Here is a 16345-nt window from a genome sequence, read left to right as displayed (position 1 = left end):
TGGGCATGATCGCCGTGACGAGAAGGGGGGGGGGGGGGGGTCGAAACTGTCGAAATTCACGAGGCTCTAAGAGCCGTTGTAAATTTCTCATGACAATATGACAGTTTCTCGGGTCGTGGCTGACATTTCAATCCGCGGCCGGCACGAAGCTGAAGGCTAGTGCTCCATTGAGGAACTGTCTACCCTCCTAATCAAAAACCACTTAAGTCGTGATAGAAACCTGAAGAGGGTGCGCTGTTCTCGCATTGGGAGCCGCCCCGCCCGACTGAGGTTGACCCGGCTCCGTGATCCTACTCGCTCACGGAAAACCGCCCGACGAAAGAATTCTGCCGTGCTTGCCGAGAAGCGCGTAACTGTAATGGAAACGGGGTGCACATACGCTGTTTTGACTGAGTGCAGCAGAATTCTGCACCCAACCCAGCCAAACCGCGCTGGAGTTGAGTGCTGCCATCGCTTCCGTCTTTCTATCTTTCTATACCCGCGTTTGAGTCTCTCGGCTGCACCCTGCACGTGCTCCGATGATGGGCTTCACGATGGGCTCTCTGCATCGAATCCATTCAGAACAGCGGACTTGGAGCAAAAATACGGTCTCTCAATCCGTTTTCCCGATAGTAAGGGTACACTGAAGAATGCGAAGAGTTTATAAAACGTTATGATTACCGTAATCAGATTACGATACGCTTTTCTTCACTTTGCAAACAATTTCTCACCTTCACTGATACACTGATAAAAATATTTATGTTCTTGTGTTATTTTTGCTTAAAATAGAAAGTAAAACACAAACGAACCCAAATTTTGTGTAAAGTTGCGGTGAATTTAGCGCAGAAAACAATGAAGAGACTGGGAAACTCCTAAGTCAACCGAGGGCTTGGGTTATTTTGTGTTTTACTTTCGGTATTAATCAAATTTTTGTGTAAAGTTTTCTCTCTCTGTAGGGTTGCTGTGAGAGAGTGTAAATTGGGCAGAGTTCATCGGAAAGGAACCAACCCACATTTTCGAAAAAATTGAGTTAAGAATGTTATTGAGTTCCACTAGTCGCATGTATCCCTCTGCCAAAAACTCACAGTTGAGAAAAAAAAATTAGTCTGTGTTAGGAGGGGTTAAATTTTAGTTTCTACATTGAGGTTTATGAAGCAATAAAACTTCAAACCTTTTTTTTCTCAGTTTCAACTTTATGTGGGTTGGTCCCTTTCTGTTGAACTCGGTCCAATCATCGGTTTCTAATTTGGATTATTTAGCTCTTTATATAATTAATTCGGTTTTTATGAAGTGTTTTAGTTTTGGAACTTACCTAAAGCCATCAAAACCGTCTTCTGAGCCATTAATTGTGAGAACAGGTGCTCTTGCGTACGCTTTTGCTACTCGCCGATTCTTTTCTAGCACAATGACTTTTGCCCAGATTTCGTCGTCTATTTGGGTCCATTTGTCTAAAACTTCTTGTATGTGATCCTGAAACAAAAAGCAAGAAGAGACCATGATTAATTTGGGATTAATGTCAGCTAAAATGTTAGAGGCTTTTCACAAACAGACGATAACAAAACATTTTACTTCTGAAAAGGGAACATGATAATTTTAATACAGTCGAACCTCGATAACTCGAACCTCGATAACTCGAAAACCTCAATAACTCGAAGAAAATGTCCGTTCCCTTCCGCAGAAGGCCAAAATCCTCGATAACTCGAAGAATTTGTTCCGTTAACTCGAAGACATTTGAGGCTCATTTGTACCTCAGTAACTCGAAGGAATCGGCGGTTTACCTCTATAACTCGAAGGCAACTACCATGTGTCAAATATGTACCTCAGTAACTCGAAGGAATTGGAGAAAAACCTCTATAACTCGAAGGATGCTTCGGCCCAGATAATCTCAAGGCGGCCGCAGGCAATCAGCGGTGGCAGGTTAATCAGTTTATCATCAGTTAATGTTGTGACGCGTTAAAAAAAATGCGCAAGTGTTCCGCGTTGAGTGTCGCCCAAAAAGTGAGCATATTGGAGGCGGTAAAAAACAGAGGTGCGAAGACAAAGGAACAAATTGCAAAAGAGTTCGGTATCCCACCCTGCACCCTCTCAACGATATTAAAAAACGAGGAGAAGATCCTTGAACTTTCAAAAAGTGACGGGGCACGTGGCTGCAAAAGGAAACGGGAGAGTGAATTTTCTGATGTCGGTTTTTTTAACGGACAAATAACGGTTTTTTTTTCTAAATTGACCTAGCACCTACCTCGAACCTCCAACCTCGATAACTCGAATTTTTCATCTCCAAACCTCGTTAACTCGAAACCTCGATAATCTCGAAACCTCAATAACTCGAATTTTTCATCGCTTCCCTTCAGCTTCGAGTTATCGAGGTTCGACTGTACTAGTAAATTAAAGACTGCGTGAAGATTTCCTGAATATGTCTGATGAAGATTGAAATGATTCTACACTCTTAAAGGCCAAAGCAGCCTAAAATCATTTGCAAAATTTTTATTCTTTTTACGCATTTAAATCAATATTACATGGATAAGTGCTCATTCGTGTTCAAACATGCATTGAATTGACAAATTTGAATACCAATATCTTTACGTACAATTTAAATATCGAATGTTCGAGGAAAACGGTTGCGATCAAAATAAGGAAAAACCCCACGTTTTACAAACTATTGCTCCCTGTTTACCACTCAATTTATCAAATATTCGTGGCCCACTCAAAAAAAAACAAAAAGAAAACAAAAAAAAACAGGCTTTTAGCATGATTGATTATCGATGTATTGATGACATGTAAATGAATCTCTGGCTAATTTACTCTCCATAAATTCCGAGAATAACTTTCACGACTGATTACATTCACAAAAGCATCTTCCATTTCATAACAGCTCTTTCATATGGAGCTCTTGGGTCCACACAAAAATTAGCATTTTTGACGTTAATAATTGATGGGAATGACAATAAGGGAAAAATGAAAAAAGAAGAATGGAAAAGAAAATGAAGAATCGACGGGAATGGAAGCAAATAGGAAACTGATAGAGCCAGGACAAATGATTGCAAGTTAAAACCATTTTTTCCCATAGTAAGGTATACGATTAAAGTTTTTTACGTATTCAAATTTTATATGTATGTAATTGGTATAGTCTTTTTTCTTCTTATTTGGGTTTATCTTCAGCGTATGAGCAAGTTACTCTTTAAGGAGTTGCATCCTGAGGAGTCGGAAATTAGACTATAAAAGAGCCTCGTACGACGGACAATGCATTTAATGTTCTAGGAGTGCATTTCAAGTTTCGAAGTAGGGATCATCCTCAAGGAAGCGCTGCCGGATTAGTTAAAAACGTCGGATTTCCAGGGTAATTTCAATGGAGATTCGAGGTTCTTCGGCATCCGGGCCGGGTCGTTGACTCCGGTTTTACCTATAGCTCGAGGCATTCTTAATTTAACAATAATTGCTCCCCACCGACGCAACCCGAGTGCATCTTTCTTTCTCGTTATCCTCGCTGTTAAGCGCTTTTTTGTTTATGTGCGCGGGTTTGTCTCGCTTTGCTCTCGACAAAATGTTCCTTGTAGTGAGGAATCGTGTTTCTATGGCTACAGAAATCATTTTGTAGAAAAATGGCTTAGCGTTACTTCATTTAAATCAGAAAAATATTAATCAAAATCACCTTGACTGCATTTCACGTTGCCTATCCTCTCGTGGTTTTCCCCATTTTTTTCTTTCACAGAAAACTGAATTAGAGAACGCTTTTAAACTTTCTGTGGATCTACTCTGGATTAGGAAGAATATACTAAAGACAAATTAAACACATTCATTTTGCTATATATAACGCGCATTTTTTGATCGACTCATTCGATCAAGTTTCGAGAAGACACGTGACTACTGAAGCCCTATGTACAGTCGACTATACGCTGATTTTTTTTTAAAAAAAAGTACTCTCCGTGGATAGATCAACTCATACTTTATGATGCCATTGGGTCGATCAAGGTCATTTGAAAAATTGTTGATCTAGGCTTCATAAGCGGCCTGCTTACACCCACGCCACACAGTGGATCGCGTCAATGGGAGAGGCCGGACAAAATTTGGAAACTTTAAACGCTTACAACTCCGTTTAAACAAAATTTGAGGTTCTAAAAGTGGCTCCATTGGTTTTTTCGTAAAATTTTCTTCTAAGACCACCCTTTATAATTTAAATCGTGACGAAATAAACATCAAAATTTGCAGTTTTAGTCAAAAATTTCATGTCCGACCTCCCTAATTGACTCGATCCACTGTGCGCCACGTCAGGTGTCAGAGACATCAACAATTAGAGTAAAAACAACTCGGAAAACAGGGATCCCAACACTCGCACATTCGCCTAATGTGATTTGAGTCTTGACCAGGGGCTAGATATTAAGGTTTAAGTGAGTGCAAGGTAATTCAATTATTCCATCCTCAACCGTCCTCCCCTTTCTCTAATGTGCTTCACACGGTAACGAACTATTTCCTGGCGGTGGGCACTGATGACCAGATATAATAGATGCAACAACTTCACGTCATTAAGCTGTTAAGCAGCACTCAGAGAGAAAAGTTTCTTTGAATTTCTCAAGTTTTGGTTTGATGCCTTTTTTTCACTAAAAAGCGTCCTCCTGCGGAGTACATCTCAACTCTCAAAAATCTTCAGTCTACATCTGGTTGCTAGGTCCTTTCAATGAACTGTTGTGTGGGTAAGCCCAATACCACTTCAGCGATTCTTCATAAACTAAATAAAATGTTTTTCCGGTTATGTTTTATTTTTATGAAGCCCCCCCCCCCAAAAAAAAATACTTCCTTTAAAATTTGTAGTGATATATTTGAATGAGAAAGAAAAATTCACAGAAAAGTTTGATTGTAGGATCGCTTTCATAAGAGGCGAAGATTCGCAACGCCGCAATAATTGCAATACGCATTTTTCGATTTTGACGACGAATATTATTCTTAGCCATGCTGTAAAATTGTTCGTGTCAGACATAGTTCAGATTATTACCTGGATGAGATTCTCGATGGAAGGATCCTCTTCCATTCTTGTGAAATTCGCACTTAAAACCTCTCAAAAATCGGCCGATAGAGTGCACTAGCTGAATATTTCAGAATAATTGAATTAATTAATTGACGAAAATTCGACCAGCTGAATGCGTAAGGAGAATCACCGGAGAACGATAAAGAAGAAAAAAAACAGAGCATGAGAAAAGAATTTTGGCGGAGTTATTCCACTGCAATCACTACACTAAAGAATCAAAACACCGATTTGGAGAAAGGTATTAAAATCTGTATCGTAAAGTGTATTGAAATGCTAATTTCCGCACAGAAATTTTCGCGCGAACCCGCCAGGAGAAAACAACCTACTCGAGAAAAAAAAAACTGTGAAATTTCGCGAGAACTGTTGTCCGCGGTTGCAATCGTAGCCGAAGAAATTTCGGCGCTAGCTGAGAGCGAGGCGGTTGCGAATAGGACTGAAGATGTTGAAAAAATTTGCGGCAATCGTGCGCCAATAACCGGAGGCAGCCAGCAGAGAGACAAAGTTGAAGGTCTAATAATATTACGAGCATTGTTGCTAGGCCACCGGGAAATTTAAGCACATCTGTAAAGGAATTTATCATTTTTACTGGCAGTTTGTAGACGTCGGTCGCAAGTATAACAACAAGATCAGCAAGGTTGCCGACTAGCAATGTGGATGTTTTGGATCTTGCTGTTTTTTTCTGTGGAGTTACCAGGGTAGCACGAAACGTAAGAAAGAAATGAAAGATTGGAAATTTCAGTGCAATTTCACGAGGCTGGTGAAATATTCCATATTTATCAGGGACTGGAGTACACTGAAAAAAAAAAAAAAAAAAAAAAAAAAAAAAAACACACACACACATTGATTGGATCTAGAGTTCAGACTCTTGAAAACATTGACAAGAAAAAGGACTCTTGATTCAATCAGATTTAAGCTTAAATCCAAAGGAAATCCGCTCAAATTAAGAGGGTTGGTTCTTGATTTAAGCTTAAATCTGATTGAATCAAGAGTATTTTTTCTTTTCGATGTTTTTAAGAGTCTGGACTCTAGATTCAATGTGTTTTTTTTCCAGTGTATGCAATCTGAACTCAAACACAAACAAATAGAAGGAAGTCACAATTTTCACATTTTGCGAAACATGAAAAGGAACCGGTATTTTTCAATGCCTTTCATAAAGTTCTGAAATTTCAAGATTTTATTTTTCATGGAATTTTGCCACCCTGGGAGTTACCACTAAATCATCGTTTGTTGATCCGTTACTACCTATATCGTCTTGGCAATATAATGTCGTAAAATTGCACTTTTTTTACTTTTCTATGTGAATGCTGAATGGAAAATTGAGCAGGCAGAACCAAATCTATGATCAAATTTAGACCATGTTTAGCAGAGAGAATCCTTTTCCTCCCTTTCCTCAGAGATGATAAATCAGCCACTGATTTTCTCTTATGAACATGTGCTTTTATACGTAAACATGTCCATGTGCGTAGTCTATCTGCTTGTATGAATGTGGAAAAGTCATAGTGCGCACTTCAATGACAATCAAAATGCAAGGAATCAGGGTGTAGTGACTGGTCGAAAAATTGTGGCATCGTAGACCTCCCTTTGCAAAGGTTCAGAGAGCTGCTTTATCGTGATACCGTCACCTTCCAGGCAAAGTATCACAAGCGCCATGCGACGTTTAAAAATTTCCGCCGCTATTTTATTTTTTTACTGAGAAATTGTTGGTTGAATCTGTTTGGAAATTTCACTAAATTTTATCGGCAGCACAAAGAAAATTCAGTGAAATTTTCGGACAGCTTCGTTGAACAATTTCTCTTTAAAAAAATAAAATGGCGGCGGAAATTTTTAAACGTTGCATGGCGCTTGTGATACTTTGCCTGGAAGGTGACGATACAGAGGTCCCTTTTATCGAGAGCAGATTGGCAACGTTTTGGGCGTGGTGGCGTTGATCGACACTTTTTATCCTCGTAAAGCCAATGCTATAATCGTTGAGTTCTGATTCCCTCCCGACATGTGATCGCTAAGACTGCCTGGCGGGTACATGTTGGTCTAGGCAGAAAGAGACTGAATTATGTCGGACGTTTGAATTTTATTGACCGACTGGGTTAGTTAGGGATTAAAACATAATGTAGAATATGATTTTTTGTGATTTTCTACGATAAAAAAACTCGTCACACTTTTAAAGAGTATCCGTGAGTCATTTTGATGCGAACTTCAAAGCGAGTCTCTTTTCCTGCGGAGGAACTACTATTATTGGTTCCTTTAAATAAAGGTCATTTAAAGTTGTATTATCTCAAAACTTTCACGCCTAAATTGAAAGTAACATTTCAAGACGCACAGGGAAAGGGGGGCAAAATATCCTTGCACCAAAAAGATAATATTTTCGGCACACTGGAAAAAAAACACATTGTATCTAGAGTCCAGACTCTTGAAAACATTGACAAGAAAAAACACTCTTGATTCCATCGGATTTTTGCTTGAATCAAAACGAAATCCGCTTAAAATAAGAGGCTTGGTTCTTGATTTAAGCTAGATTCTGATTGAATCAAGAGTACTTTTTCTTGTCGATGTTTTTAAGAGTCTGGACTCTAGATCCAATGTGTTTTTTTTTCCAGTGTTCAATGCGAGTCTTTTTTCCTGTAGAAGAACTACTATTATTGGTTCCTTTAAATAAAGGTCATTTGAAGTTGTATTATCTTAAAACTTCCACGTCTAAATTGGAACTAACATTTCAAGACGCACAGGGAAAGGGGGGTAAATTATCCTTGCACCAAAAAGATAATATTTTCGGCACTTAAAACAGGCTAGACTTGAAAATTGAAAAATAATCCGGTTCAAAAAACCCTCTTCATAACTTATAACTGATAGCTGGATAGGGGGATGAAAAGTTCCACGGACTTTCCCATCAAGGCAAACCCGCACCTTAGAGAGAATCAATTAGTGTTAACGGTTGAATAGACGAAAGATTCGTGTCCCGGCAGTAAATTGCGAAAAGTAAACAAGCAGGAGACTCGAAATGCGGAGCAGATCGGCCGGCAACGACCTGGCCATAAATCTGAGCGCGTATGAATTATAAAATATTGGTCCTTCACCATTAAACTCCTGTAATTAACTTTCTGACGTTTATTCCTGGAAGGGGCTCGGTATCGCTAAGTACTCAACCTGGAAATCCTGGAGTACGCTCCGTTGCCGTCAATCCGACGTATTTCTGCTTTAAGGTTCAGTTACACGATCAAATTGAGCCATTAAACTGAAGCTCTGATTGGTGGAAAAAGACCTGAGGTGAGGATGCGACGACCGATGAGAGGCCCAATTTGATGGCTCAATTTGATCGTGTAACTGGATCTAAACAGAACTACAGACGAGTGGGAAAGATGGGGTGTGCTCTAGAAAGCTGCATAAGAAACAATGTAAAAGTAGGCGTGATTTCCGTAGGGGAAATGGATAAGCGGGATTTGACATTCTACCAAGCGGAATTGTAAGTGAAAACTGTATGCGGCATTCATGAGCCATGAGCGTGTGACGAGAGTATTGTGGCCAGGGCTCATGAGTTAATGCGTTGCAAAATCATCACCGCTGACGTCATTGGCGCTTTATAGTTCACTGGAAAAAAAACACAATGGATCCAAAGTCCAGACTCTTGAAAACATTGACAAGAAAAAATACTCTTGAATCAATCAAATATAAGCTTAAATCAAAAGGGAATCCACTCAAATTAAGAGGCTGGGTTCTTGATTTAAGCTTAAATCTGATTGAATCAAGAGTATTTTTTCTTGTCGATGTTTTTAAGAGTCTGGAGTTCTGGACTCTAGATATAATGTGTTTTTTTTCCTGTGTAGGGGAAATGGAAAAGCGGGATTTTACATTCTACCAAGCGGAACTAATTGTACGTGAAAACTGTATGCGCCATTCATGAGCCATGAGCGTGCGACAAGAGTATTGTGGCCAGGGTTCAATGAGTTAATGCGTTGCAAAATCGTCACCGCTGACGTCATTGGCGCTTTATGATTCTCGTTCATTCTTACGGCCGTCGACTAACGAGCACACCCCTTCTTTCCCATCTGTCCCTGGTTCTGTTGAGCAGAAATACGTCAAATTGTTCTGTTCCGCTTCCGCTTTATGAACAGAATAAACGGAACATTTTCCAGAATGATCGACATTTCCAGAATGATCGGAACATTTTCACAAAATGGACCCTTTAGACAAGGTGCAAAATCAAGCACAACAGAATACATGTCTTCATTAAAATTTCATATGAGAATCAATATAGACACTTAAAATTTCATCTGTATGTATGTGCGTTATATTTATGTGCGTGGGTGTAATGAATCACAAGTTAAAGGGTCACCGGAATGTTCCCAAAAATTCCCGTTCCCATCTCTCGACTTTAGATTTTCGCGAGAAACTTTGATCCTAGGTGGAGTTATAGTAGCACGAGTCAATGACTTCATTTTCCGACAAAACAATACGAATTCCACCCGAATGGCAACTCCGCTTTTGAATCATGAAACTCCCTGGGGTCCGTCTTATAATAATAAAAATTCAGACTCAACTTTTATCATCGCTCGTCAGAGCGCGTAAGCTCTCCACCGCCGAGAAAGCGTAAAAATCCCCGATCTCCAGCTCTCATTACGGCTTTCCTCCGGAAATTTATGCTCAAAATGTGATTTTATGATTTCGTGTGAGAGAGAATAATTATTTCTCCTGTAATATCTTTGTATACGCGTGTAAAGCGTCCCGATCCCCCATGCCGAGGAAAAAACGACATAAGAGCATCCGAACAACGCCAAATTTTCCGCCGATAAAATATTCAATTTTGTTTTAAAAAAAAATGAATTTTTTTTTCTCAATTTTCATGCACATGAAATTAAATCGAGAGAAAAACTCTGATAAATTCAAAATAAAAAAAAAAATCACTAATATTTCAGGAAATTAGTATTTTATTGAAAGAGATTTCGCAACGTCCAAAAGTTCATAAGTCGTTTTTCCTCAGCGCGGGATTGTTCCTGAAACTCCGGATCAAGCTCTGGATTGAGGGATAAACCTCCGTGCATAGGACACAGGGAGCGTCATAATAAAAATTATTTTCTCCTTTTATGGACGGGTGGAAAGGAGAAGCGGTAAGCCGCGGCGAAGTTCATGGAAGGGAAATAATAAAACATGCGTCGAAATGTTGAAAACTGACGTTTAGGGCTTACTTCCGAAAGATTGAGTCGTTATCCGCTGTGCGAAGTCATGCGTACGTATAATTTATTCGTCGGCGGCCATTACGTATGTTACAAAACATGAGCATAGTTCGCGATTACGCGTTGACAGAGTTTGAACGCATGATTTAACTTCGGATCGGAATTTGCTTTTATGATTCAATCTCCTCTTGAATAAACCCGTGGACGAGGTAAAAAATTAAGGCATGCACTAGTAGCTGAAGTAAGCAAACAAGTTATAGAACAAATTTTGCTAAAATACTGGCATCACTCAGTAGTGCAGCTAGAGGTATATTTGAACTAGATATTGTAATTGAGAGGTGCTATTTTTGGCTCAACCATGAAAGTGCCTTGTTGCACGGAGAAAACTCCAAAGGCTTATCGGCAATTCACAGTCATGCATGACACAAAATATCATGCAAAACTATGAGAAATTGGTTTCCAATTTTGTGAGAATGACGGTTCAAAGGTTTTTCCTCGCATTTTCAACCACTGTTCACAATCTTGAAAAACAAGTTGAAAATCTCTCATTAGCAATTTACAACGCGAAAGATTAAGATTAAGATAAAAATCTTCTAGTGTTCGCAAATTCTTTGCTGAGCAACTAAACGCGCTTCTGAGTCATGCGTGTTGCAGTTCTCACCAATGAAGGCGATTTGACGCGCGCTTATTCTTTCATTTCATTCCGACTGCTGCAGTTGCAGCGCAGCGGCATTATGATGCGATGGTTGATCTGGCCACCGACCTATAATCTCAGGGCTAGGAGTCTCGCGGTACGGTGAGCCTCCATAAAATCTACTAAAGCGAACAAATAACTGACCAAAAATGAAAATATCTCCGGCACGGACATTTAAGTAAAAGCAACCGTAAAAAAATACTTAAAATCTGAGAATAGTCGGGATAATGAAAACGGAATATGGTTGTGTTCAAGCATGGTCACTTAGTTAGAATTGTATTTATAGCTGAAATCGTTCTTAGACTAAAAAAAAGTAATTTCTCCCCGATTTTTATGAAAAAGAAAACTGGAGTTAAAGTTAAAAAAAAATGATCTTACGTGTATAAATATTTGGAAATCGTGTTTCTGGCGGGTTTTTACGTCCAATTCAATTTTTTACTTTGAAGTGAAAAACATGTTAAAATAAAAAATATGTTTTGAGTTTTATGTTCAATTTGGTGCCGCCAAACCTGAGCATTTCCGTAAAAATTTGCCTAGGTCCGGTCCTGAAAAGTAGTCGAGAAATTCTGCGTAATTATTTTTATCGAGATTGACTGCACAAAATAAATTTAGAAATATGATACACTCTTACAATGTGTCTGTCAGTGTGCTTACAGTACCTACTGGCATATCAATCGATACAAGTGCAAACACGTGTTTTTCGATTGCAATGCTTCAGAGCCTTCAATTATGTTTCATTTCCATTGAGGAAAACTAGTCAAAATGTTATCTTCCAATTATGCGTAATTTACGCACAGTGAGTAAAGAAAATTCAGAAAGGATTCCACTTGGGATTTCTAGTTAATTTTGCTTCCAAACTATCGAACATGAGCGGAAAATGAAAACATCACGATGTGAGGCACGCATTATTTGACTTTTTTCATTTCAAGGCTAGATCCTTTCAGAGAAATACTATTCGATTCTGTTTTATCAACCATCAACACTAATGGACACCGCTCATGGATCCGACCAACCAGCGGGCCGATTATTGAAATTGATAGACAAAGCTATAGACAAAGACGACAAAAGGGATATGAAGGGAACCTGTTGGTGGAAGCTGGTGGTTGCAATAGACAAGGGCAGTAGGTAATAGACTAACTAACGGCAACCCACGAGAAATTCGACAGTTAGTCCATCATTTTCTCCCTTAGTCTATAAGAACCACACATTGCAACCATACGATCGCTCCATACCCCCTATGTCCTCTTTGTCTATCAATTCCAATAATCAGCCCGCTGACCCGATGACTTGCTACAGATCAAACCTTTTTAGGGACCATCTCGCGAGGTGGTACCAAATACGTGTAATTTATTCGTCGGCGGCCATTACGTATGTTACAAAACATGAGCATAGTTCGCGATTACGCGTTGACAGAGTTTGAACGCATGATTTAACTTCGGATCGGAATTTACTTTTATGATTCAATCTCCTCTTGAATAAAGCCGTGGACAAGTTAAAAATTAAGGCATGCACTAGTAGCTGAAGTAAGCAAACGAGTCATAGAACAATTTTTGCTAAAATACTGACATCACTCAGTAGTGCAGCTAGGGGTACATTTGAACTAGATATTGCAATTGAGAGGTGCTGTTATTGGCGAAACCATAAAAGTGCCTCGTTGCACGGAGAAAACTCTAAAGGTTTAGTGGCAATTCACAGTCATGCATGACACAAAATATTACGGAAAACTATGAGAAATTGGTTTCAAATTTTGTGAGAATAACGGTTCAAAGGTTTTTCCTTGCATTTTCAAACACTGTTTACAATCTTGACAAACTAGTTGAAAATCGAGAGATTTCATTATTCGCAACTTACAACGCGAAAGATTTAGATCAAAGTGAGTTTCTACTTCTTGTTTCTAGTGTTCGCAAATTCTTTGCTGAGCAACTAAACGCGCTTCTGAGTCATGCGTGTTGCAGTTCTCACCAATGAAGGCGATTTGACGCGCGCTTATTCTTTCATTTCATTCCGACTGCTCCAACTAGAGCGCAGCGGAATTATGATGCTATGTTTGATCTCTGCCGTGAAAAGGGAAAACACCGGATGAACCTTCAAGCGTTGCCAAATTTCCTCTGACAAATCACTAGTTTTCAGGAAAATTTTTGAAAATTTTTCTGCCTATTTCTCAGATAATATTGTTTGTAATTTTATCTGAAGTGTCTGAAAATGTCAAAGAAAAATATTTTTAAGGGTCTCTGGTTAATTTTGCTTCAAAACTGTCAAACATGAGTGGAAAATGAAAACATCTCAATTTGAGGCACGCATTATTTGACTTTTTTCATTTCAAGGTTAGATCCTTCCAGAGAAATACTGTCCGATTCTGTTTCATCAACCATCAACACTAACGGACACCGCTCTGCCGTGCTAAGGAAAAACACCGTATGAACATTCGACGGTTGCCAAATTTCCCGCGATAAAATGTTCATTTTTGAGGAAAGGTACAAATATTTTTCCTTGAAATTTTCAGGGTCTTTAGGTGAAATTGCGAATAAAATTATCTGAAAAATTGGAAGGAGAATATTCATAAGTTTACTAGGAAATTTGTGTTTTATCAAAGTAAATTTGGCAACGCCTGAAGGAACATACGGCGTTTTTCCTTAGCACGGCAGCGCTGCCGTTGGATCCGACCAACCAAACCCGATGACTTGCTACAGATCAAACCTTTTTAGGGACCATCTCGCGAGGTGGTACCAAAATCAGATCAGTGTTGAGACTCGTCCGTCATCGAATCGGAAGCTCCGAAATCAAAAGCTATAGTATCACACGATCAATTTTAGCCATCGAACAGACGAGGTTAGTGTGCTGTTATGCCAAGGAAAAACGTCATATGAACATTCGAGAGTTGCCAAATTTCCCGCGATAAAATGTTTATTTTCGAGGAAAGCTATAAATAATTTTCCTCGAAATTTTCAGGAGCCTTGGGTGAAATTTCGAACAAAATTATCTGAAAAATTGGAAGAAAAATATTTACAAGTTTTCCCGAAAATTTGTGATTTACTCCAAAAAAATTGGCAACGCCTGCTTGTACATACGGCATTTTTCCTTATATTTGATGGGATGCAACGTCGCCCGTTTGACGGTCAGATTTCATTCTGTGACTATAGCTAAGTAAAACGCAGTTGCAATGTGCGAGCACAGACGTAGTTCCGAACCTCAAAATAGAATTCGCCTAGCTCTTAGTCATCGATAAATAAGACTATGGAAAGGAATCTTGCGGGAGGGAGTAACATTATAAAGCGTATTTTGGTTGATGATCGGTCGAACCAAAATGGGTGGATCATGCTATTTTCGTATTTTGCTTTGACGCGATCAAACTTTTTCGGGACTCACCAGACAGATGGACGGTGGAATTCTTACAAACGTTGGAGCCAAAAGTGAACCCTACAAAAAGTAGGATCATGAGTAACCCCGATGTGAATGATGGCATTCAACAAGCATCAATGCCGAATGCCTAACCTCTAAATATATTAGAAAGACCGCCAAACGCCAAACCTGTCATTTATTATAGTTTAAACGTTTAATTTTTTCGTGTTTAATAATTAAAATAATAATTTCTAGAACCGGGATGACTTTTTCGTATTTTCTTATGATCCGGGCAACTCTTCGCAACTCATCTCTGATTGGTCGGATTCTGACGACTGCTTTCAACAACAACAACGCCCTGTTTGCTCGACCGCGCACTTTTGCTCGACCGATCATCAACCAAAATACGCTTAAAGCGTAGCAGACGCAAGTGGAACAAATATGAAGTGCTCTCGATACATGTGCGGGCTCCACCAATCATCAGGACGATGCGTTGCGCGTGCAACTGCAATGAATCGTTGCTCAACGGACATCAAACACGATCGAGCAGCTTCTTAGCGGCAGCCGCACTGCATAACTGGAACCAGCGTTGCCAAGTTCTCTTAAAAAAGCCAAATATCATCACGAGGATATCGATTGTAAAATTTTGAGCAAAATTATCAAAACTCTACGACTGGATAGATCATTTACGATCGGATTTTAAGATATCAACAAGAAGCTTTCCCTAACGCTCTAAAGAATGTAACTTGCAAGAACTTTAATTGATTTTTGTACAAATAGGAGAAGGAAAGTTGCATAGGCTCTATAACCTGAAAGTTCCCGCTCTTAACATGGCAGATTAGAATTTCCAACAGCTTTTTTCGACACTTCATTATACACATGGGCTACAAATTGTAGAGCACACTATAAATCGGGTTCGATACGACATTTTCAAGCCTTTTCGAGCCTTTTGCTCTGATATGAATCATTCAGTTTTGAATTTTTATTGACTCAGGCTCTTCTTTCTGCAGAGTACTACAATAATTGTAAAGATAAATTAATTCACTAAAATATCTAGGTAAATGCTTGTTTCACATATTACTCTAAAAAGTGGGGAAAAAGCACTCTCCCTTTTTTCAGTCGTTCACCAAAAATATTATAATTTTTGCTAAACTTTTCTTTAAATTTTTACAGGGTTTTTTCTAAAACAAATCATTTAAAATTATTATTTGAAACACTAAGAGATCCACTGAAGTTCTTTCGAGAATATTTTTCACGATTATCACGCAAAAAATGTAGCCCCCCTCTGTCTTTCTCTTCCTCAAGTATAACATGTATGATTTCATGTCTACGCAATCGATTTTTTTTAAAAATTATTATTTGTTCAGGACGCTCTGCACGGAAGCGGCAACGTTTAGATTGAGTTCACATCAGAATTGGATTTCAGGTGCAATGTAGAGCCTCCACAAGCCAGAACTTTATCAAGCCCGGTGTGACTTGGGTTACTCAACGTTCCTCTTTAAATGGCGCATGCTCGTGGCTCCGCTGACGCGACTGTGTTGTCAATTCTAGAGATTCCCGAACTCAGATGTATTAAATGGAGTTTCATCGAATTAAACTTTCTTCTGCTGAGAAAAATACATCGAACTTTATTTTATAGAGTCGGAGAGGCTGAGAGTCCAACCTGTAAACAATTATTGACAAAGATTCCAACAAAAAACTTTAGAAGAGTTGACTCCTACATTTTTTTTCTCTTTTTCCCTTCAAAATTTGTTGGTTGAGTATGAAATAAACCACGTGTTGAAGTGCCACCTACTTCTATCAAGAACTTATGAGTGTGTTATTAGATTTTATCTACGTTTGCCTTTTTGCCTTTAAGTATGAGACCGTTCATATCAAAAATTGAGCGTTATACTCATACATGAGTGACGCTTAATTTTGGAACAACCCCCCCCCCCCCCCATCATAACGGTTTGCGAAGCAGGTCCCGATTTTTTCACCCGTAGCATCATGTATTTAATGAACGGCCTTGTAGAGAGTCCGTTCGTAAATAGGTAGAAAAACAAGCGGAAAGCTTGGATTCGTATAGGTATCAGAGGAGCGCTTTGCAGTCAACAGTGTTTGGTTATAAAACTTTTAAATTTTTGGTAATTAGTTGGTGGATGGTTG

At 39.0% G+C, this 16345-nt stretch overlaps 1 protein-coding gene across 6 annotated transcripts in view; it reads right to left on the bottom strand.

Annotated features, from left to right (window-relative positions):
* Window positions 1–16345, bottom strand: part of exp (expansion) — a 319500-nt gene that overhangs the window by 32713 nt on the left and 270442 nt on the right. For 5 of the 6 annotated variants that reach the window (XM_019059327.2, XM_072300032.1, XM_019059328.2 and 2 more), the window contains one exon: window positions 1292–1449. In XM_019059327.2, the coding sequence (XP_018914872.1) occupies window positions 1292–1449 (158 nt within the window). Of the gene's footprint in view, window positions 1–1291; window positions 1450–4966; window positions 5091–16345 lie in introns of those variants that run through there. The other variant, XM_019059330.2, reaches the window with a different exon arrangement.

This window comes from Bemisia tabaci, chromosome 4 (genome assembly GCF_918797505.1).
Source record: "Bemisia tabaci chromosome 4, PGI_BMITA_v3".
Classification (NCBI taxonomy): domain Eukaryota; kingdom Metazoa; phylum Arthropoda; class Insecta; order Hemiptera; family Aleyrodidae; genus Bemisia; species Bemisia tabaci.
This window is presented reverse-complemented; position numbering and strand designations above follow the sequence as displayed.